This window comes from Trematosphaeria pertusa (assembly GCF_010094035.1).
Source record: "Trematosphaeria pertusa strain CBS 122368 unplaced genomic scaffold BU26scaffold_5, whole genome shotgun sequence".
In the NCBI taxonomy this organism is placed as follows: Eukaryota; Fungi; Ascomycota; class Dothideomycetes; order Pleosporales; family Trematosphaeriaceae; genus Trematosphaeria; species Trematosphaeria pertusa.
In genome coordinates this window covers 2,370,712-2,395,775 of record NW_022987216.1, presented here as the reverse complement: position 1 = coordinate 2,395,775, position 25,064 = coordinate 2,370,712, and the positions used below count along the sequence as shown (strand labels likewise).

At 55.6% G+C, this 25,064-nt stretch overlaps 10 protein-coding genes across 10 annotated transcripts; 3 read left to right on the top strand and 7 right to left on the bottom strand.

Moving 5' to 3' along the window:
• Positions 1–133: 133 nt before the first annotated feature.
• BU26DRAFT_454701 (RecF/RecN/SMC protein) lies at positions 134–4,236 on the bottom strand. Its single transcript, XM_033824870.1, has 3 exons — positions 3,922–4,236; positions 1,208–3,877; positions 134–1,154 (listed from the first exon to the last, which is right to left on the bottom strand). Exons 1-3 carry the CDS (start codon positions 4,120–4,122, stop codon positions 366–368), a joined length of 3,660 nt encoding a protein of 1,219 aa, XP_033686450.1. The 5' UTR covers positions 4,123–4,236; the 3' UTR covers positions 134–365.
• Positions 4,237–4,957: 721 nt separating this feature from the next.
• Positions 4,958–5,404, top strand: BU26DRAFT_503950 (uncharacterized protein; the record flags this gene model as incomplete). Its single annotated transcript, XM_033826731.1, has 2 exons — positions 4,958–5,108; positions 5,208–5,404. 2 exons carry the CDS (start codon positions 4,958–4,960, stop codon positions 5,402–5,404), a joined length of 348 nt encoding a protein of 115 aa, XP_033686449.1.
• A 1,239-nt stretch (positions 5,405–6,643) lies between these two features.
• On the bottom strand, positions 6,644–8,038 carry BU26DRAFT_422874 (glycoside hydrolase family 16 protein; the record flags this gene model as incomplete). The annotated part of the gene is made up of 2 exons (XM_033823485.1): positions 6,644–6,832; positions 6,899–8,038. 2 exons carry the CDS (start codon positions 8,036–8,038, stop codon positions 6,644–6,646), a joined length of 1,329 nt encoding a protein of 442 aa, XP_033686448.1.
• A 143-nt stretch (positions 8,039–8,181) lies between these two features.
• Positions 8,182–9,208, bottom strand: BU26DRAFT_503948 (uncharacterized protein; the record flags this gene model as incomplete). Its single annotated transcript, XM_033826730.1, has 3 exons — positions 8,182–8,362; positions 8,394–8,843; positions 8,883–9,208. The coding sequence occupies 3 exons, from the start codon at positions 9,206–9,208 to the stop codon at positions 8,182–8,184; spliced, it is 957 nt and encodes a 318-aa protein (XP_033686447.1).
• Positions 9,209–11,201: 1,993 nt separating this feature from the next.
• On the bottom strand, positions 11,202–12,845 carry BU26DRAFT_518092 (kinase-like protein). Its single transcript, XM_033828731.1, has 2 exons — positions 11,313–12,845; positions 11,202–11,240 (listed from the first exon to the last, which is right to left on the bottom strand). Exon 1 carries the CDS (start codon positions 12,602–12,604, stop codon positions 11,333–11,335), a length of 1,272 nt encoding a protein of 423 aa, XP_033686446.1. The 5' UTR covers positions 12,605–12,845; the 3' UTR covers positions 11,202–11,240; positions 11,313–11,332.
• Positions 12,846–13,912: 1,067 nt separating this feature from the next.
• BU26DRAFT_503946 (uncharacterized protein) lies at positions 13,913–14,842 on the top strand (the record flags this gene model as incomplete). Its single annotated transcript, XM_033826729.1, has 1 exon — positions 13,913–14,842. The coding sequence occupies one exon, from the start codon at positions 13,913–13,915 to the stop codon at positions 14,840–14,842; it is 930 nt and encodes a 309-aa protein (XP_033686445.1).
• Positions 14,843–15,776: 934 nt separating this feature from the next.
• BU26DRAFT_539760 (uncharacterized protein) lies at positions 15,777–16,945 on the bottom strand (the record flags this gene model as incomplete). Its single annotated transcript, XM_033831523.1, has 4 exons — positions 15,777–16,018; positions 16,058–16,300; positions 16,416–16,732; positions 16,863–16,945. The coding sequence occupies 4 exons, from the start codon at positions 16,943–16,945 to the stop codon at positions 15,777–15,779; spliced, it is 885 nt and encodes a 294-aa protein (XP_033686444.1).
• A 78-nt stretch (positions 16,946–17,023) lies between these two features.
• BU26DRAFT_482064 (P-loop containing nucleoside triphosphate hydrolase protein) lies at positions 17,024–18,992 on the bottom strand. Its single transcript, XM_033825760.1, has 4 exons — positions 17,933–18,992; positions 17,757–17,876; positions 17,339–17,684; positions 17,024–17,285 (listed from the first exon to the last, which is right to left on the bottom strand). Exons 1-4 carry the CDS (start codon positions 18,904–18,906, stop codon positions 17,151–17,153), a joined length of 1,575 nt encoding a protein of 524 aa, XP_033686443.1. The 5' UTR covers positions 18,907–18,992; the 3' UTR covers positions 17,024–17,150.
• A 3,066-nt stretch (positions 18,993–22,058) lies between these two features.
• Positions 22,059–23,705, top strand: BU26DRAFT_592644 (uncharacterized protein; the record flags this gene model as incomplete). The annotated part of the gene is made up of 3 exons (XM_033834843.1): positions 22,059–22,663; positions 23,030–23,070; positions 23,146–23,705. The coding sequence occupies 3 exons, from the start codon at positions 22,059–22,061 to the stop codon at positions 23,280–23,282; spliced, it is 783 nt and encodes a 260-aa protein (XP_033686442.1). The 3' UTR covers positions 23,283–23,705.
• On the bottom strand, positions 23,662–24,830 carry BU26DRAFT_283111 (uncharacterized protein). Its single transcript, XM_033821535.1, has 2 exons — positions 23,856–24,830; positions 23,662–23,796 (listed from the first exon to the last, which is right to left on the bottom strand). Exon 1 carries the CDS (start codon positions 24,531–24,533, stop codon positions 23,916–23,918), a length of 618 nt encoding a protein of 205 aa, XP_033686441.1. The 5' UTR covers positions 24,534–24,830; the 3' UTR covers positions 23,662–23,796; positions 23,856–23,915.
• Between the last annotated feature and the right edge of the window lie 234 nt (positions 24,831–25,064).

Sequence of the window (25,064 nt, the reverse complement as noted above, 5' to 3'; positions counted from 1 at the left end):
TAGAAGGTGGTAGGATGCAGGTGGAGATGGAAAAGGTTAGCAGCGCGTGGGGTACTTGTCGCAGAACAGGTGGGGTACATGACCGCTCGTTCTGGGCCGTCTTCAGGAAGCCAACAATGAACCTTATTGAGATGACAAGGTTTGGCATGTCATGCGAAGGAAGCGTACTCTACATTGCGAGCGGTTGGGAAACAGCCACATGAACGCCTCGGATTCAGAAGCGCAGACCTTGGTATACCACGCCGCGCCCGCTACATATCGTAAACCCGGCGTAACCCATCCCTCGAAATAACCGTCATGAAAGGAGGAATTAGAGAGATCCGTGTCATACATATTCATCGCCCACCGGCCATCTCTTTCCATACCTACGCCTTCTGGCTCGTCTCCACAAACGCCAACGCCCCCTCCCGGTCAAACACGTCAATCCGACTCGTACTATTCTTGTAACTGACCGCATAGCACTTATCCGCGACCAACACCATCTCCGGGCGGAACGTCGTACAAATAAACTGGCCGCCGCCCTCGCCGGACTCTCCACCCTTCCCGCTCAACTTGCGCAGCATCTCTGCCACCGCAGTGCGGTACTGTCCGTCGAGGTTGGCATCGATTTCGTCAAAGAGGTAGAAGGGCGCCGGGTCGCACTGCTGAATCGCAAAGACGAGGGCGAGTGCACAGAGCGCTTTCTGTCCGCCAGAAAGCTGTTGGATGCGTTGCTGTTCGTCGTGCTTGCTGTTGAAGGAGACGGCGATGCCGACGCCTGTGTAATTTTCGACGCTGGTTCGGGCGCCGTTCGCGCGCCCGTTCGCGCGCTCTTCTTCCTCGTCAGAGTCCTCCTCGCCGCGGCCTCGTCGCGCTTCGCGGTCGGAGCGCCGCTGGATAATGAGGCGGCCGGTGCCGGCAGGGACGAGCTGGACGAAGACTTCTTGGAAGTACTTGGATACTTGCTTGAACGTGCGCGCGATGGCCTCATCTTTGCGCTGGTCGAGGATCTGGATCATCTGGTCAATCGAGTCTCGCGAGCCAGAGAGGTCGGACCGGCGCTTGGCGAGCTGCTCTCGCGACTTGGTGAAGCTCTCGTACTGTTCGAACGCCTTCTTGTTGACGTGCGAGTATTTCCGGAGCGCTTTGTTGACCTTCTCGATTTCGCTCATGATCTGTTCCATCTGTGTCAGCTATACCATCTTTACAGATGCAGCATGTCGCTTACCCTCTCATCTGACCACCTAGCGTACTTGTGGTACGCCTCTTGTGGTAATGTGCCGAGCTCTCGGATGTCTCGCTGGATCTCGTTCAGCTCTGCTTTATACTCCTCGCGCGCCTGCATCCTCTTGTCCATTCCTTTCTGCTGCTTCTCGATCGCACGCGCAAGCTCGCGGTTGGTCCTCTCCTTCTCCGCTTTGGCTTCTTCTAAGCGCGCAAGCTGAGCCTCCGCCTGCTCCTTTTGCTCATCCAGCTCCTGAATTCGTCGGTCATACTCGGCGACCGTCTTGTCGATCTTCTTCAGGGAGCGCTCGGCATCCTTCAGGCGAGCTGATTGAGTCACAGTGCCGCCGGCGCCGTTCTGCTGCGTCAGGAGCTGATCGAGATTCGGCTGGAGATTCTCGTGCAGCTCTGTCTCGATTTCGGCCTTCCTACCTTCCAGATCAGATCGCTCCTGGGTGAGGGTGGAAAGTTGTCGCCGTAGATCCCGCACCGTGCCCGCAAGAGTCTGGAGCAGCGCTTCCTCGTCCCGTGACAAGGCCTTTTCAAACTTCGATGCTATTTCAGCCTCATAGTCGCTTTGCTTGCTGCCCAGCTCGTTTATCTTCGACTGGATCTCTGCCGCAACCCGCTGCATCTGCTCCAGCGAATTCTTCTTTTGTTGTAGCTCAGCCTGCCTCGCGCGGAGTTCCTGCCTCATCGGCCCGTAGCTGGTTTCCACATTATTTCGCTGGAGTTCCATCTTCTTCACGTCGCTATGTGCCGCCGTGAGCTTCTGCCTCAGAGATTCCAGTTCGGTAGTAATCTCCGTCTTGCGCTCCCGTAGCTGATCGCGTTGCTCTCGCAGAGCAAGCACTTTGCGATGGGCGTCTAGCTTGCACTTACTTGGATCATAGTAACCGCCGTGATAGCCGCCCTTCTTATGTGCTCGGTCACCGTCAGGTGTCAGTGCAAGCACGTCGTGAGTCTTCGCCAGGCTGTGGCAGATGCTCAGCTCGGGACACACAACCACTTTGGCGAAGATGTTCTTCATAGCCTTTTCATAGGCCTGGTCGTATCGAAGTTTGGGAAGTAATGGTTGAGCGTCCGCAGTCTGTGGGACTTGGACCTGCCTAGATTGCACGCGGTTGAGGGATATGAATGTCAAGCGGCCACCTTTCTCTTTATTGAGCAAGTCAATTGCTTTCGACGCTGTGTCGTCGTTATCGCAGATGACGTGGAAGAGGCTTGGCCCAGCGGCAACCTCAGTGGCGATCTTATAGGGTTCGGGAACTTCGAGGAGGTCGGCAATTGTGCCGTAAATGCCCTCCAGGTTGTGTTGTTCCTGAATTCGACGCAGAGTCTCCAAACCGCGACTCGTGGCGTGGTCCAATAGGTGTGAAAGCTCGCGCTCTGCATGTCGGAGCTGCCTGTCGGCGTTGTCCAGCTGTGCGCTTGTCCGGTTCTCCTCGCGGTAAAGGGTCGACTGCTCGTCGCGGATCTTGTCCCACTTGTCCTTGGCCTTTTGTACCTGCTCCCCAACACTGAGCGTGCTGTCTCCCTCTTTGTCCAAGTCCGTCTTAAGCCTCGCAATTTCCTTTTCGAGAGTGCCGATGGCCTTCCGGAGAGCTTTGATGTCATCATCTGTCTGCATCTGGACGGATTTCCTCGTGGCTAGATCCACGGTGATGTTGTCAATCTCCTTTCGCAAGGCATCGTCGCGCTGGCGCTTGTTGCTGTAGAAGGCCGTGCGGCCTTGCTTGTCTTCGAGACGTTTCCGCTGGCCCTCTGCCTCGGCCAGCTGAGAGCGGATGTCGGTCTCTTCATCCCGCTTCTCGTTGTATCTAGGTAACAGCTCGCCGAGCTCAGTCTCGCGATCCCGTATCAGCTGCTGAAGGCGCTTGATCTCCGCGTCTCGCCGCCGCTGCGCCTGCTGCGCCGCAGACTGCCCGTCAGTCAGTTCGTTGAGGTCGATTTCGATTGCGGCCTTTTGGCGCGTGGATTTGCGGCGATCGTCCTCGAGCTGGGCGCGGTCGTCCATCAAGAGCTTCAGCTCACTCCTGAGCTCGTCCATCTCAGTCTCAATCTGCTCCATATCCCTCTCGTTCTGGATGAACTGGGCGCTGCTGCTGTCGACGTTGGCCACCCCATCATGCCTATACGCATCGATGCGCTCGATCTTTGCCTCGAGCTCGCTCTCCTGCCGCTGCTTGAGCGCGAAGGTAAGCGCGCGGCGCTCGCGGTCGTTCTTGTTCCACGCCTCGAGTTCCTTCTTCTCCCCCTCCAGCTCCGAGAGCCGGTCGTTGATGTCATTGACGAGGTCGTCGATCTTTACGCACTTCTTGTCCGTGTCATCCAATAGCTTCAGACTGTCGGCGCGCCGCTTCTCGTAGACATTGGACCCGGAGATCTCCTTGAGCAGACTCAGCCGCTCCTCATCCTTCATGTTTGTGATGGCGGTGACGCGGCCCTGGGGCACGATGTAGAAGGGGTTGGAGCGCGACAGGCCGGCGGCTTCGAGCATCTCGAATACTTCTCGCTTGGTCGCATTTTTCCGGTCCATGGAGTACTCGTCTTTCTTGGCGCCGATGGTGCGGCGGAGGACGAACTCGGGCTTGCCGCTGTTGTGGAAGCGGCCGTCGGTGTTGTCGAAGACGACTTCAACGTAGGCCGACATGACGGCGGAGCCCGATCCTTCCTGCGCCCGTTAGCCGGCATGATACATGATGCGATTGTACGTACGTGCAGCAGCGCCTGGCGCTCCTCGCGGCTCATGTTCTCGTAGTCGTCGCCGAGCACGAAGCGCACGGCGGCGAAGAAGTTGCTCTTGCCCGCGCCATTGCGCCCGACGATGATGTTGCTCTTGGCCGAGAAGGGCTCGATCTTGGTCTGGTCCTTGTAGCTCTTGAAGCCCTGGATGGTGATTTGCTTGATGTAGCCCATGGTGGAGAGCGGCGCGGGGCGTGTGTGTGGTCAGGGCAGAGTCGCGCGCGCGGGGAGGATCGATATGGGGCGATGCAGTTAGCGGTCAGGGCATGGCGAGTGAATGGCGCCGTGCTGGTCGTGATTTGCTTCTCGGGCGACGCGACGACGCGCTTCGCGACAGTCTTAGTCAGCAATACCGGAGCGGAACAACGAGTTTCCTTCGCGGTCGGTTCTTCTATGTCCCATTTCCTGTTGACCCTCAAATTCAGAGCACCCCTCCTACCTAGGTAGGTCGGCCCGTCTCAATTCACTAGACCCTGATAGCCATGCGTCGCGCAAGGGATAAGACATGCGATCAATACTCGCAGCCAAGCGGGAAAGCCCCATGTCACCACCGTGTCAAGACTCTTCCATCTTGGGCTTCGGATACGAAAACCTGCATAATTCTCTCCATCGACATCCCATGGTTTGCCCCGTCAGGTTTTCACGGAACCGAATGGCAGCGTGCAAAAGCCAGTCACGCACACCATCAATTCCACGGAACCACGAGGCGGGTCCATCCACGTTTCTTTACTCCTTGGTGCCCAACAATCTTCAGATGTCAATTTGTCCTATATTCTTCTCCCCAAATCTCTATATCTCGATGTCAATACGCCGCCGCCAGCACACCGGCTTTTTCTCTGAAGCACGCCTAGGTTCCCCGTACAAACCGCATCCCATTCAGACACCTACACTCTCCCCCGCCGCCCTTCCGGTAGCACTCTTAACGTTAGCTTGATTGAGTCCCACGCCCGAACCGAAGCTACCATACCCGCCCGGCCTTAACCAAGTCTCGGCGCTCAAGGCACTCAAGATGGTGGCCTGTCTCCGCTCCCTAATCAGCCTCCTCGCGCGTGTCGACAACGACATCGAAAAATCGAAGCACGCCCGTGCACAACGAAAGCAAGAGGCCGCAGACCGCAAGCTACGGGAGCGACGATGGAGAGAGCTCACAAAAGGGAATGGTAAGCCTCACTATCTCAATTCTTCATCCCTTTGCATTCACCATCCTGTTCACCTGTATTCGCGAATGGGCTGACGACTGGAACTGACGAGCGACGTAGTGGCGGCCGATCGCGACGCGCAGCGAACAAGCGGAGGAGAGCAAAACAGAGTTTCCAGATGGCGCAGCATTAACACCAGGAAGATCAAGGAAGACGGTGACGAGGACGCGGACGACGAGCACAGCGATCCAGAAGCCAATACTCTCGATCTAGCGCGCGTTCCCGCTGCAATAGCATTTTATAGCGGCGCGCTGTAATGTTTCTATCTTCACAATCAAAACTATATCCTCCATATCCACAGCCAAAGCGCACTACGAGCCGAGAGAAGAGCCGCCCCAATTCCAGAGCGCGAACCCATTAGGCTCGATCGCAGCAAAGTGCGCGGTACTCACAGCCACACTCATCAGTCGTGTCCTGCCATATCCATATCCACAACCTTGGAACCCAGTCAGTCCCCCACTAAGTATCCCTCGCACCCACGGACGAGGCTCGTCCTCTCCACCACAGCCATGCTCTCCCCAAGTTTCGCTCCACTCTCCACCCACATCACTCCCCTTCCCTCTCCTCACCTACTACTTACTATTCCACCACTTAAGTCCATTCGCACCACATATCCCCTCCCTCACCTACTACTACTATCCCACCGCTTTACCCCATGCCAACACCATCCCTTTTTCCGCCCCAGAGCTCCCACAGCAATGCACAACCCCCGTCTCATCAGCGACGCCGTCCGCGCCTACATGCGCGCCCACCCCGACCGCGCCGTCGAAATTCGCCAGCTGGCTAGTGCGTATGCCGCACGCCAGGCGGAGAGGCGAGCGGCGAAGTTGGAGCGGGAGGTGGAGAAGCTGTGGAGGGAGGAGGAGAGCCTGAAGAAAGCGAAGAAGGAGCGCGTTGATTCAGCAGTGGACGTCAGCAGCGTGGAGGAAGGTACGGAGAGATGGCAATGCAGGTGATGAGCGCGGGGCTAAGGGGCTGGAAGGGCAGCGGACTGGGGAGAAATACTTATTGCAGAACTCTCCTGCGCGGTTCTAGCGACATGGCTTGCGGACCCGGTGGGAAGACCGCAGTCAGGCGGCTTGCTTGACCGTGTCCGTGTCCGCGGCCTCACATACCACCACCGCAAATCCACACGATCACCTCCAACCTCCCTACCTAGATCACACACATCGACATCACGAATCACAAAAGAGCGAGCAACCACAAAACGCGTTCTGAACACTCTTATGTACTATTTTCATTCCACGCGCCCGCCGTATTCCGGCTGGTATATCGCGCACGCCATGCAATCAAGAAAAAAGCCGGTCGGCGTGCATATCCAACGCAAACGCCCCCGAGAATATATACACACGTTGAAGGAAGCCCGCAAGCCCGTTTCCCACCGAATCATCAGCCATTAGAAGCAAGAAGTCCTCCAAGCCGCCCGTCCGTATTAGACATTCACCCACGAAGCGAAGACGTCTCTAAACTTATCGCGTGCTCGGTGCAGTGCGTGTTTAGACAAGCAGCACCATAGCCGCGCCCACTAAGCCGACAAGCGCACCAGCCTTGTGGCTGCTCGCCGCGCCGGGGAATAGCGGCGGGGCGGTCGTGGTTGCGTTGCCTGAGGGAGTCGGCAGGGCACCCGTCGGCGCGCTCGGCACCGGGACAGACGGCGCCGGGCGGGTGTCGGTCACAATGCCGGGCTGCGTAGGGTAGGGCGGCGAGCCACCAGACGATGCCGGGGGCGTAACAGCCGGGGGAGGAGAGACAGGGGACGCGGAGCTCTCGACCGGTGGAGGGGCGGGAGCGGAGCTCGCAGGGGGGACTTCAGGAGTAGCGGGAGGTGTACCAGTCACAGTGACGGTCAGGGTGCCACAGTCGCAGGGGGTCTCGCCTGGAGGCGTCGTGCCGTTGGTGTACGGGCCGCCGCTGGGGACAGGAACTGGAGTGGAGGATGGCATCTGCTCGCCGTCGGAGCAGGGCGTGCTCTCCGCAGGTGTACCAGCCACACCCGTAGCTGTCGGCGCATTGACACCGGTGCCAAGACCAGCATCCTCGCCCGTAGCAGAAGGCTGGATGACGGCGCTGTTCTGCGGCGCGCCCTCGGTATCTCCAGCGCCAATCGCCTTGATGGACTTGTAGCTGCCAGATTGATCGGTCCACTGGTACTCCTTGGCCGGTGTGTAGTTGATAATCTTGACGCTCTCGACGGTCTGCGTGAAAGGGGCCTTGGAGTAATCGACAGGTCCACCAGCCCAGCTCCGCGTGCCCTCGTTCTCGGAGTCACCGCCCGCCCAGATGCCAATACGCACATTGGAAGGAGTTTGGGGGTAGTTGTTCCCGCCGTTTGCGTCGGCGAACTTCAGGGTGCGGACTGGGGCGTTGTCGATGATCCAGGTCAGGGCGTCGGCGGTCCAGTTCAGCGCATACGTGTGCATTTCCTGCACGTTGGAGACGTCGGCTTCGACCATGCGGTCGTAGGTGGTAGTGTTGCCCTTGCCGAAGTAGTTCATCTGGACTTTGCTGCTCACGCCGCCTATGAACTCCCAGTCCACCTCGTCAAGATCGTCGGACTGCAGGACAATGGAGGAAATGATGCCCTGGCCTGGCGCGGCCTTCATCTTGACCTCGATGTAGCCGAAGTGGAGGTAGCCCTCGGACTGGATGGTGGGCGCATCGCCCTTCTTGGCCACGGTGAATTCGGCTCCGGAAGCGCCGTAGTTGAGCGTTCCGGCGGTCTGCTTCCAGCCCTTCACGCCGGACGCGCCGGCTTTGAAATCGGTGCTGAAGTCGGCGGGCATGGCGGGGTTGTTGGGGCAGGTCTTCTTGGTGGGGTCGCAGTCCGTGAAGGTTTGAGCAGTCGCGAGGGCCACGAAGGCGCTCGCGGTAAGGGAGGTGATAAAGCGCATTGTGGGTACCGTATGCGGTTGTGTTCTATCAAGTCCGGTCTACGATTTGAAATAGAGGTGTTGTGGGTGTTGATAGAAGCGAGCTGTCGGGTTCTAAAATTTTACTCTTCGCAGAAGATGGCGTAGTGAAAGTGACGTCGAGCCTAATGCAACGCGGTATGCACAATGTCTTGGTGAAGGACAGTTGAGTGAAGGAATGGCTGGTCCAACAAAGCGGAGCCCTTGTCCAAAGTATCGACAGCAGAAAAGCAGAATAAAGAATGAATGTGCCAGTACGAAAGTATCGTCCTGCGTTTCAAAAGCGGCGCGAAGGAGGGTAGTGAGCTTTATAAAAGGAGAAGAAGGCAAGACACACAGAAAAAGAAGGTGAGGTGAGAAAGTGGTCTGGCGGTCAGCAGTGCAGTCCGTAAAAGAAGAAGCACGAGGGCCTCTATAAAAAGCGCCACGTCCGCCAGCGTCGCGCAATCTCCGCAGCGCAACGAAATAAAGTGAGATTGGCATGGCGTCTCCTGTTTCGACACTGCTCGGACTTGAGTGGTGGACAGCGGCCTTCCTTCGCTCCCTATGCTGTTTCATGAAACACCAGGTGGAGGCTAGCGGCGTCAGAAAGACCAGGCGGGCTGCCCAGGGTGGTGGTGGCCTATCACACGCCCCGCGTGCCTGGCCCTGGCAGCTGTCTCCGGCAGCGGATGCGTTTGGCGCCCGCCGCCGAAAGCCACACATGGCCTGCATTTCGGGCCTCGACATCGCACACAGGCCGCCGATACGCTGAGGCTGTGCAATCGATAAGGGGAACGGAGCGCAGCTGGCATGGTGATGGTCTACCTCGCGGGGTCACCGTTACATTGGCCGAGACAGGAAGCCGAGGAGAGAATTCGACGTGGAGCTGCTCTGGCTGGCTGCCGCGATTTTGCGACTGCGCTGCGCTGCCGCTGGCTTCCGTGATTGCGATGCGCGACCAGAGCCTCCTTTTTCTTCGTCTTTCTGCGCGCAGATCGTAGATGTGATATCATCGCCCGTTGAACATTGTTTGTGATCGACCGTGAGTGATGCAATGATCATCGCGCCCTGACGATCCCGCGATGGCACAGAGCCGCCTGAACGACTGGGTGGACCGCCCGCTCGCGATGCTGTGACGCAGAGCCGCCGGCAACCGCCGAGCAGATGCATGCGCGTCGACGTGGCTGCGGAAGGCGCAGGGAAAGCGATCAGTGGTGTCGGCAGTTTGCCTGCGTGGTCGAGGAGGAAAGGCAGGGAGAGGCATGATGTTGTTGAGGCAGTGCCGTCAGACCGTCGATGCGACCCCGCCTGCTCGCATCCTCTACCCAGCACACAGCACACGCCAAGAAACCGTTGCCGCCTCGTCGCCCTTGAGAGCGCTCACAGGACTCGGAGACAGCCTTGCCGCACGACTGCAGCCCGAGCGCCGGCGAAAGCTTCGCAAAGCTTGGACGGAGCCCGAAGATTCCTACGGCCGCAGAACTAGGCCGGAAAGACGGCCTCCAAACAAGCTCTTTCCTTCCGTCACAAGAACGCTGCATATGCGATCGAGAGTGCGCGCCACCATGTGTAGCCTCACCATACCATTACACGTAATCCGCCTGGCGCCATCTACGAGCTGGCGAGCGTCCGCCACTTCTCCACCAGTTTTTAGGCCACCATCAGAAGCGCATGGGGCATCTTATTCGGAGTATGAGAACACGTCAAGTCCGTGGTGCTAGTTCACGCCTGCTTGCTGTATGCGATCGCACGAGGAGAAGTCCGAAGGGGCGCACTTGGCGGAGATTGCGGAGAGCATGCGCCATTCTCACGTTTGCGCGTCTACACGGGGATAGGGCTGCCACTTTCACGAAGAGCGCACACTGGGCGTAAAAGAAAGCCGTATCCATGTCATTGAAGAAGACTCTCTAGGTGCCGCACTGCGGCGAAGTGGATGAGACGCCGAAAACCCTTCGCTGGCCGGCCAGCAGACCGTGCCGCACAGTTCAGACACCGACTACGGGACAGCCATCTTGTAAGCGTCAGCTATCCATCAATGAACAAAACAGGAAGCGAAAGAGTGCAGGAGCTACGATCCAGCCTTCATCAGAGCTATCTTGGGGTCGGCAGTAAGTCCAATAGTATGGCACCGCTCATCATCCCACGCCAGCATGCACCAGCAGCAAGACAAACGAGCGGGCAGTGACCATGGTCTCTCAGTTCAAGTGTAGGAGTCATCATTGGGAACGGCGGCGGAAGAAGACGGAGGTGTACGTACCGTCACTTAGAAAAAGGCGACAGCCGAGGATCTAGGGTGTATGGGCTGCCTTGAACGTGGAGTGTCAGCAACAGGGAAGTCTTGGGGCAACAGAAAAAGATGAAGTGGCTCTCTTCTGATCAGATTCTTTTCAGCAGTCGGCAACCGGCTCCGCTCACCGCGAGGAGAGGGATCTGTCCGACGCCCGCGTCCGCATTGCGGGGTAGTATCGAGGGTGAAGTATCATCTTCGAAATGCTTCGAAAGGGCTGGAACAAAAAACGTACGTACCATAGACGAGCTTGGGCTAGTTGAATGGCGAGTTGAATCTAGACGCAAGATTACCCGCTTGAGCTCAGGAGCGTTAGCAACAGGACAGTCTGAAGATGGCAGAAGCAATGACATAGCGGATGGTATTTAACTCAGATTCTTTTCAGTGGTCCGCAAGCAGGCCCGCTCACCGGAAGGAGAGAGATCCGTCAGACTACCCGGATATTGATTGTTTGTGTGTAGTACTCCGGGTGGAGGATCATCTTCGAAGGAATTGGAGAAGAGGACGTGAGGTACAACTTACACTATGATCATGGGAACCGGGCATTCGACGATGAATACCCCCTAGCTCGAATAGTTGTCGTTTGGAGTGGGCACGCTGCTGTTGTCGCGTGAGGTGTTTGTTGCGAGATGGTGAGGTGAGGTGAGGTGAGGGAGGGCGGCGGCGGCGGGTTGATATAGATGTGGGACTCAGAGGGGGGACGTGCGAAATTAATCAGCTAGAAGCGAGAGGTCGCCGTAGTGACGGCGGTCAACGCTAGTGAAGCTGTTTTGTGTTGGGGACGAGAGAAGAGTGGAGCTGGAGTTTGTTTGGACCGGTCTTGGCACTTTTTCAAGAAGCAAGGCGCAAGCAGGGGCTTGGTGACCACAACGAATACTTTTCAACCGTACGTTTGCTAGTGGAGGACTACCGGTGGTAAGCAGCCTCGTCTCCCGAGCCTTCTCACTCCTCCGTCTCATCTCTCCTGCGCTAAGCGGAAGACCCCAGGCCGCGGACTCTCCATCGCGCTACCATCCACTGCGCTCCGTCTGCATGGCTGTGCTATACTGCCTGAGGTCGTCAAACAAGAAGGCTTTGTGCTCCTCCTCTACCATTCTCTTCAGCACGCCAGCCGTGGCTCTCTCCTCCAAGTTCATCCTCAACGCGAGCATCATGCACTCGTTGAGCACATCGGAGAACTTGGGCGTCGGCCGCTTCCTCCTGGCGTCGTCGGCCTGCTTGAAGGACACAAGGTTGATCGGAATGGCTTTCCTTGGCGACTTCGCCGCCCAGAAACTCTTCTTCACGTCCTCGGTCCAGTTGCGGGGGAACTGCGGAACGCCCTTCTCCTTCCTCCATGCGCTTTCCGTGATGTTCGGGTCTTCGACTGGCGGGAAGCCGTGCGCGAGCTCATGTATCACGCACCCGACAGCCCATACATCTCCCGCAGGCGTTGCCTCTCGGCCCTCCCAGGTCTGCTCCGGGGGCCACAGAATGGTCGTGCCCGTGTTCTCTGCCATCTTCTTGTTCTTCGCGTCGTAGTAGGCTGAGAGCCCGAAGTCTCCGAGCTTGACCTTGAAGTCGCTCCAGTTGTCTTTCTTTCCAATGTCCGCGACGAAGATGTTCTGCACTGCGATAAGGTGGCACATGTTAGCAGGGGTTCTTGAGTAGGGAAGAGGGACTGAAGGCCTCCAGGAAGCCCTTTCTCGATGCAGACGAGACCTACGTTTGATGTCACGGTGGACGACTGGTCTCCAGAAGTCAGCAGCTTTCGGGTCGGCGACACCGACCCCCTCGTGAAGAAAGGCAACGGCCGAAGCTAGCTGGCTGAGGATCGACCACATCAGCCCCTCGGACGCGACAGCCTGGTCCTCTCGCCAGAGCTGCTCCTTGTAGCTCCAGAGGTCGCCCAGCGGGTAGTACTGCAGAATTATGCTGTCAGTGTCTGGCTGGGGCTGCTTCTGGACGAAACCGTAGCAGAGGACGATCTTGTCATGAAGAGGTAGGTTCTTCAAAATCTCGGCTTCGGCCGGCAACTTCTTCCCCCTGTTCTTGATCATCTTGACGGCCACCACGAAGCTATGGTGGATCCATCTCGGGTCGGGGCTTGCCCACGTCCACTGCTCCACCTTTCCTTCGGAGCCGACGCCTATCTGCTCGTTGCGCACGTGCGAGTGCGGGAAGTTGCTTGCGGGGTTGATGTCGCCGACGACGCGCGGGATGTGCGCGGTCGAGCTGTCTGTGAGGTCGCGAGCCCAGTCGAGGGTCGGCTTGCTGCGGAGATGGAGGCCGAAAGGCATGATGTCTGTGATTAGATTTTAGCTTTGTACCGCGAAGACGAAGACAGTATGATGCTGTGCACTGCGACTGACGAGAAAAGAAAGCTTCCTAGCGAAGAAGAAAGAGGGAAGAAGGAAGGTTTGTGATCCGAGGGCGAAGGTCCTGGTCCCGAGCAAGTCGCGGTGAAAGCGAAGCGGTGAAAAGCTCTCGGAATCGTTTCACCGCGTGCTGCTCAAGTTCACCAAAGTCGATGGGTTGAGCCATTGGTGATGAAGAGGAGCTCCACGCATCTTGACTTAGTGAGCCTTTAGGAATCTTATTCGCATTCATTTATCCATGTAGAGTACGGTGGCTATCCCCTTGACAAACCAGACCCGCAGAATTCTTCCCTTCGAAAAGACCTCTCCATTAAGAAATTATCCAACAGGGGATGCCAGTACATCGCTTCCCAATGGAAGGCAAGGGCCACTGCTTTAAGAATAACTCGCCGTCCTTGTACAGTCCGCAGTGCTTCCACACCGGTACCCAGCTCTTACTCGGGCGTGTTCCGAGGGGGGCGAGGGCAGGCCAGACACTTGCATGCTCTCGTCAATTTCGACCAGCTCCTAAAACACGTTTCGCCGACACGCAGGGTTTGGGACAAATTGAAAGAGAGCCTTCAGCGCTTTCCGGGTTCTTGCGGTATTCTGTCTTGCAAAATAAAACGTTCCGTTTCGTCATCTGGAAGCGCGTGTTTGCTTGCGTAGTCCTCGTCGACTGTCCTCCTGAAGAGAAAATATCTCCAGGATGTAGCCATCATGGACGTTTCCGAAATCCGACAGGCCCTGGTGACTGGAGGGCGGGATGGCGCATCCAAAAGTTGTGCCGGGGAGCGGCATCTGCAACGGCTTGCTGGATTGAGGATATGAGATCTGTGAGATGTTTTCTGGGGAAGAAACTGTTAATATTTCAAACAGTGCCGTAGTGGCTAGTGGCCAGGCGAGGAATACGCATGTTGGGACATTAAAGGAAGGTTTAACCGCGACATTTGAACCAGTTCCATTAGAGATGCGTCGATCACGCAAGTCACAATTCGAGACAGTTTCCTCTTCCTCCTTAGGAATGTCGCAGATTTTGGTCCGGGTGAGCTATAAGAGGAAAAGTTTGTCTCAACAACCAAAAGTCGAATTGTTCGGAGGCAGTGATTGGAAGCTTCTCATATATAAGAAGGGAAAGCTTGCTTCTTTCCGACGCGCAACCACTCTCGTCCCCCCTTTCACCTTCAAGATTGCCCTTCGCAACACCTATATCTGACAACGCCCCACCGCTTAAACACATTCACGCTCAAAATGGAGAAGACATTCGCACTCCACAACCTCACCTCGTACCTCCGAATTTACCATGTCGAGCTCGCGTCTGCTTCCGTCAACGAGCGATGCTTCAACTGCTGGCGCGACTTCAACACCAAATACGAAGACACCAATCCGGACGAGATCCCTTGCAGCCCGGTGCGCATCAGTCCATGTGGCCACGTCATCGGCGATGAGTGCTTGAAGACACTTTTCCTCCACGGTATCCAGGACTGCCAGCTATGCCGGAAACCGATCAAAGTCAAAAGCCACGGAGCCCCGGTTCTCCTGAGACTAGCTGCCGAGAATTCGTGGTACAAAAGCCAGAGCGAAAAGGCGGCGCGACGCGCAGAAGAGCGGCATCAAGCAGCGAGGAGGCGCAACGAGGCCGCGGTTCCCGAGTACCAGCAACTCTGCAAGCACCTCTTTCTCGGCAGACTCACGATCGGAAACGCCTTCCGACTCTGGTGCCACCAGATGCTCGGATGCCTTCCTCGCCTGCGCGTCCTCGGAATCGTCCTCGCGCTCGAACTCGCAAGCTACACGCTGGCTTTTCTGCTTCCGCGGCCGTATCGCTCTTTCGTATCCCCCTTCTGGGGCTCTGGAGCCGAAGCTTCTTGTTCTCTGCTTGTCGCCATCTTGGTTTTCGTCTTGGGATGGGTCGTCTATTCCATCGCGGCATTGGTTTTGGTGGTGTGGAGCTGGAACCCTGCGCAAGTGCAGATCCCAGTGGGATTAGAGAACGAGATTTGGAATGATACGTTCGGAATTGTTGTGGGGCGGCTTCTGACAGGCGTGGGTGGACTGTCTCGGGCAATAACCACCACGATTTGGAATACGGTGGCGTTTGGGGCAGTTACGGCAGCGCTTATCGCATTAGGGATGAGGAGGTCGAAGAGGCGCGCGGTGGTTGAGGCGGGTGCTGCGTGAAGGAACCATAGAAGCTGGTTCGGTTCCTCTTTCCGCCCTGGGGCTGTTGTTTCATGATGCTTTTTGGTTGGGGATTGGCTCTTCTATTCAAGTTTGCGGCTCTCGCTATATATAAATCATCAACGCGCACCCCTTCATTACACCATCTCCACACCCCCTTCCCCCAAACTACATACATCCATACCCGCACGTTTTCCAACACTCCGCCAACGTACAGCCGGACGATGAATGCCTCATCTGCAAAGAACCATACAGCTGCTCGATGAATTCGGGCCGCCGCCGACCCGTACGCCCGAACGCGTGCAACCACGTCATAGGCGGCGAATGCCTCCGCTCCCTGATAGTCGCCGTCCGGGCCAACGTCGATACTAGAACCACCAGCCATCGAACACCATCCGCAGTGAGAACTTCTTCCTGACGGTACTAGGACGAGTTTGCGAGTCCCCCTGGTTACAGTTTTGGGACGACCTCATCGCATTCACAATTTCGGAGAGCAACTTCCACCGCCGCAAAGGAACTCACCGAGAAGCCTTGTTGTACCGCAATATAACACTTGAGGGTGCCATTCACCTGTCGGCATCGGCTGGGCTGCACGTACTATTTCCTTCTTGTTGGTCTAACTCATTGCTACGATTTCTTGCGCCGCTTGCTTCGGGAATGTAGACCCTGGGACTAATGTGGCTGGAACTTTGGGCAATTTGGTATGTTGTATTCATGAGGTTATCGATCTTTGCGGTGTTGAATGGGTTGGCCTTTGTCGGAGATTCTCTCCTCATAGTCACTTGGGCCTCGTACAGTCTTGGTGCTGAGCTTATGTATACACGTTAACGATCCTCGCATTTTGCCGCCTCGATGGGTATCAATGGCACTAATTGACAGGACAGTGTTTTGGTCAAGTAGTAGCCGTGGTGGGAGTAGACGGAGTATACCCCATTCAAACCCACGTCACATCTTCTCTTGGAGTGCGATTACCCCGTCCGCTCCTTTCTGTCTCCCGTAGCTCCTCGTCCTCCACATCATGCCCGTGTCCTTCAACGTCTTCCATATCCTCATCCATGCCGGGCCAGAGGATGTCGCCCCTCCACACCGCTCGAACATTCATCAGCGCCACGAAGATCCACATAGCCACTAGTAAAATCGTCAGAGCCGAGCAAATGCCTTTTATGCCCTTGCTTCCTAACACGTTGGCGATCTAGATGAGCGCGATGGTGAGACCGACATTCGGGAAGATGAAGGCCCACCAGTTCATCGTGAAATGCAGGTGCGGTAGAGTAAAGAGCACGCTAACAGTGGATAGCGCGAAGAACCAGAAGGCGAGGAGCCAGATGAAGATGCCGGCGGGGACACCAATGCCTTTCCAGAGGTCTCCAGTGGGGACGGAGGTTATGCCGAGATAGTCAGCGGGAATGACTTTGGGAGCTTGGATACCCAGCGCAACAAGCGTATTCGCGGTGTATGCTGTAAATCCGTTAGCTCGTGGACGGTGGGGATTGGGTGCCTCTCTGTACCTGCAGGCCCTACGGCCACAAACATGGCGGGCCTTTTGCTCGGCTCCGGCAAATCGGTAGTGCACCAGTCCTTGGCTGGTTGTACTCCAACACAGCAGCTAGCGGCCCGAGCACGAGGAGTGGGTACATGGGAAGAATCCATGCGGGCATCGCGTCCACCACAGGCAGCTTCTCCTCGTCGAAGATGACGTGGTATTGAAAGACGGCGACAAGCAGCACGCAGGCAGCGTACATCCAGAAGAGCACTTCCAGCGCTTTCACGAGCCAGGGCCCACTTGAGGGGACGCCATATTCCTGAATAGAGTAGAGGATGAGCGCGATGCTGACCCAGAAGGTGCCGAAGAAGAACGACTCGTGCGGGTGTCCTAAATTCAGAGCCGCGCTAGTGGAGCCCGATTACCGATTTGGCTTAGCTTCCCCGGCCGCTTCGATCCGACGACCACAGCCTCGTCGAACTCCCACATCAGAAACCACACCATCACCCCTTCGCTCGCTTTCCTTTCGGTCCCGACCTCGGAGAATGTCGACATATCCCAGTTTCGCGTTGCGGAACCTGGTCCTGGGAATTTGGTGCTCGAGGCGACTGGAGCGGCATCTCTAATAGTCTATCATGATATTCAATAAGGACCCTTCGCCGCGTAGACTACAGGCAGGGACGGCTAGCGAAGAGGAAGACGGCTTCGCGATTGAGTTTTTGACTATGAACCAACTAGTCTGAAGATATCAAAACTGGTTCTTGACACGACGCTAACGTTATATGACAAACATTGAGCGTCGGGTCTTCCATGAACGAAACAATCCTACTCCGCAGTTCCTTCCCACGTCTCCTCAATCGCCCGCAACTCTGGATGCCTATTACGCCATGGAAGAGTCCAGCCGCGTGACAGACGCGAACCACTTCGAGCCCAGTCAGCCGGAATAACAGCCCGTGTCACCTATAAGCATCAGTATAGCAACCAACGCCAATGGAATGGAAGGGGTAGCCCACCGCTTCGAATACATCGTTTACGCCGGCACCAGTTTCTATGTTACACTGGACGTACCCCCACGCACCAATCTCCCTGGCGAAATTCTTCCCCCGAACCAAGTCATCGGGAGAGGTTTCATGCGCACTGCCTGGCTCTATGCCAGTGAGAACGTAGCCGGCCCCGGGGCAATTGCGCTGCAACTCGGGTAGCCACCTTTCCCGCACTTGGTTGCGATCTTGTGATACGCCGAGGGGGAAGCAAATGATAAAGACGTCTGCGTTTGCGAAAGTGGCTGTTCGAAAGTTGTCATATCCCTCTGTTCCGCTTGTGTCCCATAATGCTAAATTGACCTGTCGGCCAAAGATCCTGCCGCGTAGTGTTAGCAGCGGTCTGCGGATCCTTGATCATGTACGGAGCCACGAAACTTTGATTACGTACCCACAGGTAATCACGTACTCCTCGAAGACCACCGGCATATATCTAGGTGGCGAATTTCCGAATTTGAATTTCGACAGTAGTTCCGTTTTACGAGCCGACGCCTCGCCTACGACGACGCATCTAGTTGCTTATCAGCAAACACTTTTGACCAGCGCTGATGAAAAAGGTCGTCATACTTGTAGCATGGGAGAATCTCTCCCTCATCCCCAGGCCGGACAGTGGAAGACCCAATCGACACCATAGCTGGGGAACGGCCTTGTTGACCCGTCTGTGCTGCCAGTATAGGTCCACTACTGGCCGAATTTGCGAGGCTGTTCGTGCGCGAAACCGAAGACTGCGTCCTTGCCGTGAAATACGATTCCAAGGTGATGAAGGATCCAGTGCGGCCAGTCTCCATGGAAGCGCGAATGCTCGCCGTCCCTTGGGATAGTTGCTCAAGACGCGCGCTTGCAGCGTCGGATACCGCATCATCATCCCCCTGTCTCGCCATTTCCATGTATTCCAACTCGTCCACATCATCAATCGATTCGATCTCGTATTCAACGAAAATGAGTTGGCGAGGTGGTACATCGGTAGCTCTAGTGAGGTCTTCCAAGTCATCAATGAAATCCTTAAGGTGTCTGACTAGCTCAGAGAATTTTTCGCGGTCTTCGATGATCCACAATGCTGTCCCAATCGCTGAAGCGGAGTTGGGTCGGCTTCGCTGCGATCTTGTTCGGCGAAACAGCAACTCTTTCAAGCTTCCTCTTCGCTCCAAGAAATTCACAGGCCGCGCGCCAGTAGGATACGAACCGATGGCGATACTGTCACTCCGGCTTCCTTCGAAACGCCCTTCGCAGGGCCTCAGGCCATACCGGTCTTTGAGCTCTTTCGCGTCTCCCAGCAATAACTTAATACATTCCAGCGTTGCCTCCAGCTGCTGATGAAGCTCTGGCTCATCCAATCGCACGTCGTATTGCGTCCCGTCGATGAGGCCGCACGCGCGGCCCCAGGCACGCAGCCGAAGTTCCTGGTTGTTGAACTTGGTTTCAAGGATCTTGTAGTCTTTGCCGAAAGAACGCCCTTTCTGCACGAGCAGGAATGCGCTACTGCAAGCACTGAAGAGCCCGGCTAGTCCTGCAACGCCAACTGCAAGACCGGCAACTTCCATCTATGCGCATTAATAGAAATCCGTGACGAAAAATGAGGCAGATCGAAAACAACAATCGGAAGTGGAAGGCTGAAGGGTGGGTGTGGAACCGGTGAGGCGGCGTGGCTATGCTTACTTTGTTTAGCAAGGGATGCATGCGTGGGTGTATGCATGTGTATGCAAGCCTCAGCATTGTTCCCGGCCAATCACGAATTGTGGTGGCCGGGGGACGATAGCCTTGCTGCACGTCTCCTTCATAGGCCGTAAATTGTGCTCCCTTTTCGAGGATAATTCTACAAAACTCGAGCTTGCAACTAACTTCCTCGTAGCCGTTCCATTTCGCCCTATACTTTTGAGCATACCGCCACGACGAAAGTGACGATATTAACTTAGTACTGATGTTCACTCTAATGGAGGCCGGCGGTAAATTCAGGGCTTCAAGATGAAGGCCCCAGGGCTGAGGATAAGTCTTGCTCCCTTACGATTGTAGCTCGCAGTTAGGAATATAGTCACTGACTCTTCACCAGGCCTTGAACTGCAGTCACAATCCAACGCTGGCGAGGAGTCATTGACATCTAGTGTTCAACGGCAAGCTACAGAGCGCTATGTAACAGTGCGGTCTTGGAGTTCCCAGCAGCGGCTCACCGAAGTCTGAATAAAGCAAGAGAAAACATGAGCAGACCCCCAAGATACGTAGCGCTTGTCGTGTGTTTGTCTATCTTTATGTTCACCACTTGGTCGTTTCAGGTTCCTAACTACTGTACACTAGAGTATTGTCCTCCAAATCCTGACGTGCCCCGCATCATTATTCCGTTCCCAACCCTATCTGCCCGCGGTTGCTCTTTGGACTTGACGTTCGTGGCTCCAGTGTTGGGCTCATCGGGGCACGGCTCTTTATCTACGGAATAGCTAAGCACGCTCGCCTCGCTTCCCGCGGGAATCCGATTGAGCATGTAGAAAAGCATCTTGTAATTTTGGGGTTGGTGAAATATATACCGCTTTTAAGCTTGTAGTTTGGTGCTAGAGGAGTACTGCTGCTTGTGGAGGTTAAGATGTTGGCGTATACTATTGTGGTGAGCCTGGTAATAATAGTTTGTGATGTCTTGCCTAAGGCGCGTCCAGGCGGCATAGGATAAGCCAGTAGGTCTGATACTTGGATCGGACTTGTCGTAGTTTTGTACGGACCTAGGGATGTGGCGCCAACATCCGCGCACATTTCACGGAAAGAGGGGTTAAGCCATTGAATGCGAGAGGCGTTAATGGAGTACTCAGTCCATATATATTCCCGGAAGTACAGCGAAATCTCCTTTATTATTCACCCAGCGAGCTTCAATATCAGGCAACACCTTCAACGCTTGGATTTACACTTTCACACGGCTATCCCCCCGTTTCCTGACACGATACCCGATATGCATTCATGAGTCTCTCCTCTATCCTAATTCATATGCACAGTAGAAGAAGTTCCACCGTATTCCCAATGAAGAAGCTCTCTTCGGCTTCAGTCATGCTCTATATAATTCCGTGCCCTCGTTCCTGACTGCCCTTTTTCTTCCCTTGCAAATCTCCAGCAAACTCTTACACAAATCCAAAAAAGCACTGGTCGCCTAAAGTGTGCTACTCGGCAAATAAGTCACCCAACAGTACCTTTTCAGTAACCCCCTCAAATATCACACCATGGACGGCATGATCGGTAGCGGCGGCCACATACTCGGAGGCTACACTGGTGGCCCCTGGCGCAATCCCGCAATAGTAAAGCTAACCTACTGCTGTGGCTGCCACCAATGGAGCAACTCCAACAAATGGCCTTTAGTACTAGGAAAGAGGATCTGTCCTTACTGCCGGCACCAAAGATTCGGGACTGCGGATTGCCGTTGCCATGAGAATCGATAGCGCGTCACACGCGACGCGGAAATGTGCGTGGAGAGGTTGAACGGAGCATGAAGAGCAGGGTTAGAACAGTGATTTGAGAGAAGGATTGAATGAGGAAGCATACGCGTGTAGCCAGGAATGCTAGCTGGGAATTCACGTGCCGCCGAGGGTACTGTGTGCTTGAATGGCAAGCAGGCATCCAAAGTGCTGATATAAATATTTAGCTACGTAAATCTTATCAATGCCATATTCTCCTGTCGTACAAACCTCTGCAGCAATGTACATTCCTGGCTCACTACTCGTACCTCAACGGACCTACCCTGTCCCCTCTGTCCCCATTCCCAATGCCAACTACAAACCCAGAACTTCCAAGAAGCGCGCTCATGCAATGAGTAACGAAAGAAAACCACACTACAATCCACCGTGGGCGTGGGACCAGGCTAGAGTAAAAATGGTGAGGTGCTGCGAATGTCAGGCTTGGAGCAACATCTTCTTTCGCAGTGTAGCTGGCGGAAGGAAGATGTGTCCATGGTGCTATCACGGGAGTTGTGAGAGGTGTCTGTAGCAGGAAGTGACTTCGAGGTCATTGAAGGTGTGCGATTTGGGCCGATCCGGTGAAGTGTAGTACTGTCTCGAACGAACAATGGAGGTGTTTCTGACAAGTCACAGACCAACGCCACATAAAATCTCACTCTGGCCACTCCCGCCCCACTTTCTTTTCCTACAATTGCTCCAAGTTAACTGCCGTTACTCATTGTATTTCTAGCAACAGCCTCCGCACTCACTCATCACCATGCCCAACCCTATACTGCCCAGTTCCCAATATATCGACTTCGTGGTATGCGCCAACTGTGGGACTGAAGCCTTTTCCTGGATGGCTGAAGTGTTCGCATGCCCTGCATGCGGGGGATGGGAGTATGTTGAGCCACACGAACTCGTAAAGCTGGAGGAGCGTGTGGATCGGGAGCTGCAGTCGCCCAGCGAAGCTGTTGAAGGTAAGAAGAAGCGGAAAAGGGAGAGATCCCCTGGCGACTGTTAGCTTGAACATTGCGAAATCATGGGCATGATACTAGCGTGTTATTGTGCGGCTCGTGTTTATGCACTTCACCGCCTAGCCTTAACTGGATCACATTCACTCTAATCTACCAACAATCTCAGCTTCACTTCAGCGCACAAGCTGGCGTGATGCCACGTGCGCCTAATATCTCGCCGCCTACATAAACGCGTTCCCCCAGCTTTCCACTCCACGTCGTCACGTCAAGGCGCCGCGACATCACGCTAATCCAGACTTTGCTCTAGGCACCATGTCGACCACGGGTCATTCATCCTCCCCGGATGCCGCAAGGACCGGCACGCGTGCCAAAGCGGACAACGCAACACGAGAGCCGCATACGCCGACCAAAGGAGGCGATGTCATGTCACCGCTGCTGAAGGAGCTGGAACTCAGCGTGCTGGAAATAGGAGAGCAGCTCACTCGCGAAAGCGCGGCAAAGAACCACGTCATTTCACCCGTGCGCGATTCCGAGGAGACTTCGGAAGGCAGTCAACCGATGTCGATATCCTCGGGTTCTCCGGCAAGCAGCACAGCGGGCGAAGAAGGGGGCGTCTCCCTCTTAGACAACCACTGGCCGCCATCCTCGTCTCCCACGCCGTCTCCGCCCTCCGCCCTCCCACTTCCTGCGCCGGTGCGCTCCTCTTCAACATCCTCGACTGACAACGCCGCAGCCAAGAAGGAGGAACAGACATGGGCCGGCCGAACCGCGTACGAGAACATTCCCCATGCCGATTGGAACATCTGGCGCCGCTGTTGCACATGCCACACTGCGTATTTCGCGGCCGGCGAGCATACGAACGTGTGTTACTGTGGGCATGAAAAGTGCGAGGAGTGTTGCTGGGCGAGCGATTTCGGGTATGCGCCGTTTTGGTGAAGACTACAAGGAATCTCAATCAAGGGAGAGAAGGATCATCGACGCCAGTTTGACCAAAGCCTAGATAGGATGGGTTTGGATCGCTAGCGAGTGGTTTCTGGATGACGGAAAGAAGATGCTTCTTACGCAGTCGGAAGGCGTTTGGTTCGGCGTGTCGAGTGTCCACGAACGACCACAGTCGGAGGCTTGTTCGAAAGGAAGCAATCAAACACACCATACCCTTATTCTTCGTGCTTGTTGTCCATGCCAGGCACGTGCTTTTCTCATGAGGTCCCGTTGACCTTGGCGCGGTGGCCGGTTATCGTTCTGTCATCGTGGTCTGCTTCAAGTCACTATTTGACCGTTAGTGGGATCCGTAGTGTGAGACATCGAGGAGACTCACCAAACGGTAAGTATCACGGTACTTACGTGTCCGTCGACGCGTTGTGATACGTACCACTTCATACCCTACCACAACGGAAAGGGATAACTCAGTCTACGCTCTCCATCCTCATATCCTCCCTTCCAAGCTTCCAAAGTGCCGCAGAGTATCCCTCACATGAGCGAAACACAACGCACCGCTTTCAGCAGCAGCAACGAAAACGACAACAATCAACATGACCAGCCCGCGACTCAACCAACATCACCCGCGCCCGCTTGCCCGCCGTGCCCAATAAATTGGCGATCATGCCGCAAATGTTCCGTTTATATATCCACTCTTGGGTAGTAAAACCTGCCCGATTGATGGCCACTCGTGGGGAGACCCCCAATTTGGGACGGAACGCGTTGGTGTCGCGGATGTGACTACTGGCTGAAAGACCTGACGTAGCACATGTCGCCGGAGGATATGGAATGCTTGATGGCGATGCGAGTAAGATATAGATGAGCACATGGAAAAAAATATGGAGAAGGAAAGAAAGTGTGTGAACTGCTTCCTGGTTTGCGACGCCAGTGATATGCATAAGAAACGCTGGCGACGAGGGAGAGAAGCCGAGACGGCAGGCGAGTGTATGAGCTGCCCAATAAGCTTCGCTGGGGAGGATATGGAAGTGAGATTGATATGATAAGAGCATTGGGGAAAGGCTAGGCGTTGTAGTTGCTCTGCTTGGATGGCTTCCTGCGGTTTGGGCGGCAACAGCACGGCTGAGATTTCATTGTGTCGAGAGCTTGGAAAACGGGGGAGACGTCACTTACTCAATGCAGCTTTGCCTTGCCTACCAGACCACCTCTCCTTGCGTTCCAAACCCACTCCCATCAACACCTATGTCCCCAATGCAGCTCCCTCGTAATCCCATCGTCCTCCTTCCCGTCCCCCTTCCCTACAACCCTCACACTGACCTCTGGCTTGTTCACCAACGTCTGCAGCACCACGCAATATCTCTCCGTCAACTTTCCCAACCTCTCCACCTCCTCCTCACTAACCTCCTTTCCATCCTCCCTCTTCCCAAACTCAATGTCAAAGCCCATGCGTATCGCCGTTATTCCCACCGGGGCACTTTTGTCCACGCCCAGCGTCCCCCGGAAATCCAGATCGCCCTCCGCCGCCACGCTGCCAGACGCAATGGGTATGCCGAGCGCGGTCGCAACGGCCTTGAGTGTGACGCCCGCGCAGGCTACGAGCGCATCGAGAAGCATGTCGCCCGAGCAGAGTTGGCCGGAGATGTCAGGGTCGGGGCCGCCTGCTTTGGGGTGCAGGCCGGCGGTTCGCGAGGCTTCGTTTGCGGCGGCGCCCGTGGTGAGCTTGCATGTGATGGAGGACGAGTCGAGGCTGCCGGTGGACTTGAGTGTGACGACGGCGGAGGAGGGATTCTTGCGGTATTCGTCTTTGATGGGCGCTTGCATCTCGCGGAGGGTTTGGGCGGGGGTCGCCATGGCTGTGGTGGTCGAGGGGATGAGCTGCGGGGGTTCTGGGAGGCCAATTGAGGGTTTTGTGGGTTGCAGTTGTTAGCAGGAGGTATATATTGACACCTGAAGTCTTTGAGTAACGACTAGCTCATGGTGTGGAGCCGTTTCTGGAAGGTACCCCGCAGGACGTCTGGAAGATGACGAGGCTCCGCATTTCCGAGCGGATGAGAGGAACGTCGGCCATTTGCATCGCAATTGTAGATGCGCTCGGCTCAATTCATGCGGGAGGTACGTCTTGGTTCTGAGATGAATCGGGAGTCGCGGTGCGGGTGATATACTACGAGTTCCGGGTTTCCATGCGATTACCAATCAGTGTTGCACGTGACCCGCCCTCATCGGCACTTCAAACGAGCCCGTCGCCGCTTTCAACTCCTTCTATGGCATGCGCTGACTTAGATATAGGGCCCAATAAACATTGGTCATCACGTAGGGCGTAATCTGAGAGTTTATCTATGCAAAAGTCCCGAGCACTTATACCCCAAGTGACCTTGCACACAA

Bases quoted from the DNA above. Each gene is read 5' to 3' on its own strand.
- BU26DRAFT_454701 (XM_033824870.1), bottom strand. From the start codon at position 4,122: ATGGGCTACATCAAGCAAATCACCATCCAGGGCTTCAAGAGCTACAAG. The intron at 3,878-3,921 runs GTACGTACAATC...TAACGGGCGCAG, and splicing joins AGCGCCAGGCGCTGCTGCAC to GAAGGATCGGGCTCCGCCGT. The intron at 1,155-1,207 runs GTAAGCGACATG...CAGATGGAACAG, and splicing joins CTAGGTGGTCAGATGAGAGG to ATCATGAGCGAAATCGAGAA.
- BU26DRAFT_518092 (XM_033828731.1), bottom strand. From the start codon at position 12,604: ATGCCTTTCGGCCTCCATCTCCGCAGCAAGCCGACCCTCGACTGGGCT.
- BU26DRAFT_482064 (XM_033825760.1), bottom strand. From the start codon at position 18,906: ATGGAAGTTGCCGGTCTTGCAGTTGGCGTTGCAGGACTAGCCGGGCTC. The intron at 17,877-17,932 runs GTATGACGACCT...ATAAGCAACTAG, and splicing joins GAGATTCTCCCATGCTACAA to ATGCGTCGTCGTAGGCGAGG. The intron at 17,685-17,756 runs GTACGTAATCAA...ACTACGCGGCAG, and splicing joins GAGTACGTGATTACCTGTGG to GATCTTTGGCCGACAGGTCA.
- BU26DRAFT_283111 (XM_033821535.1), bottom strand. From the start codon at position 24,533: ATGGCGACCCCCGCCCAAACCCTCCGCGAGATGCAAGCGCCCATCAAA.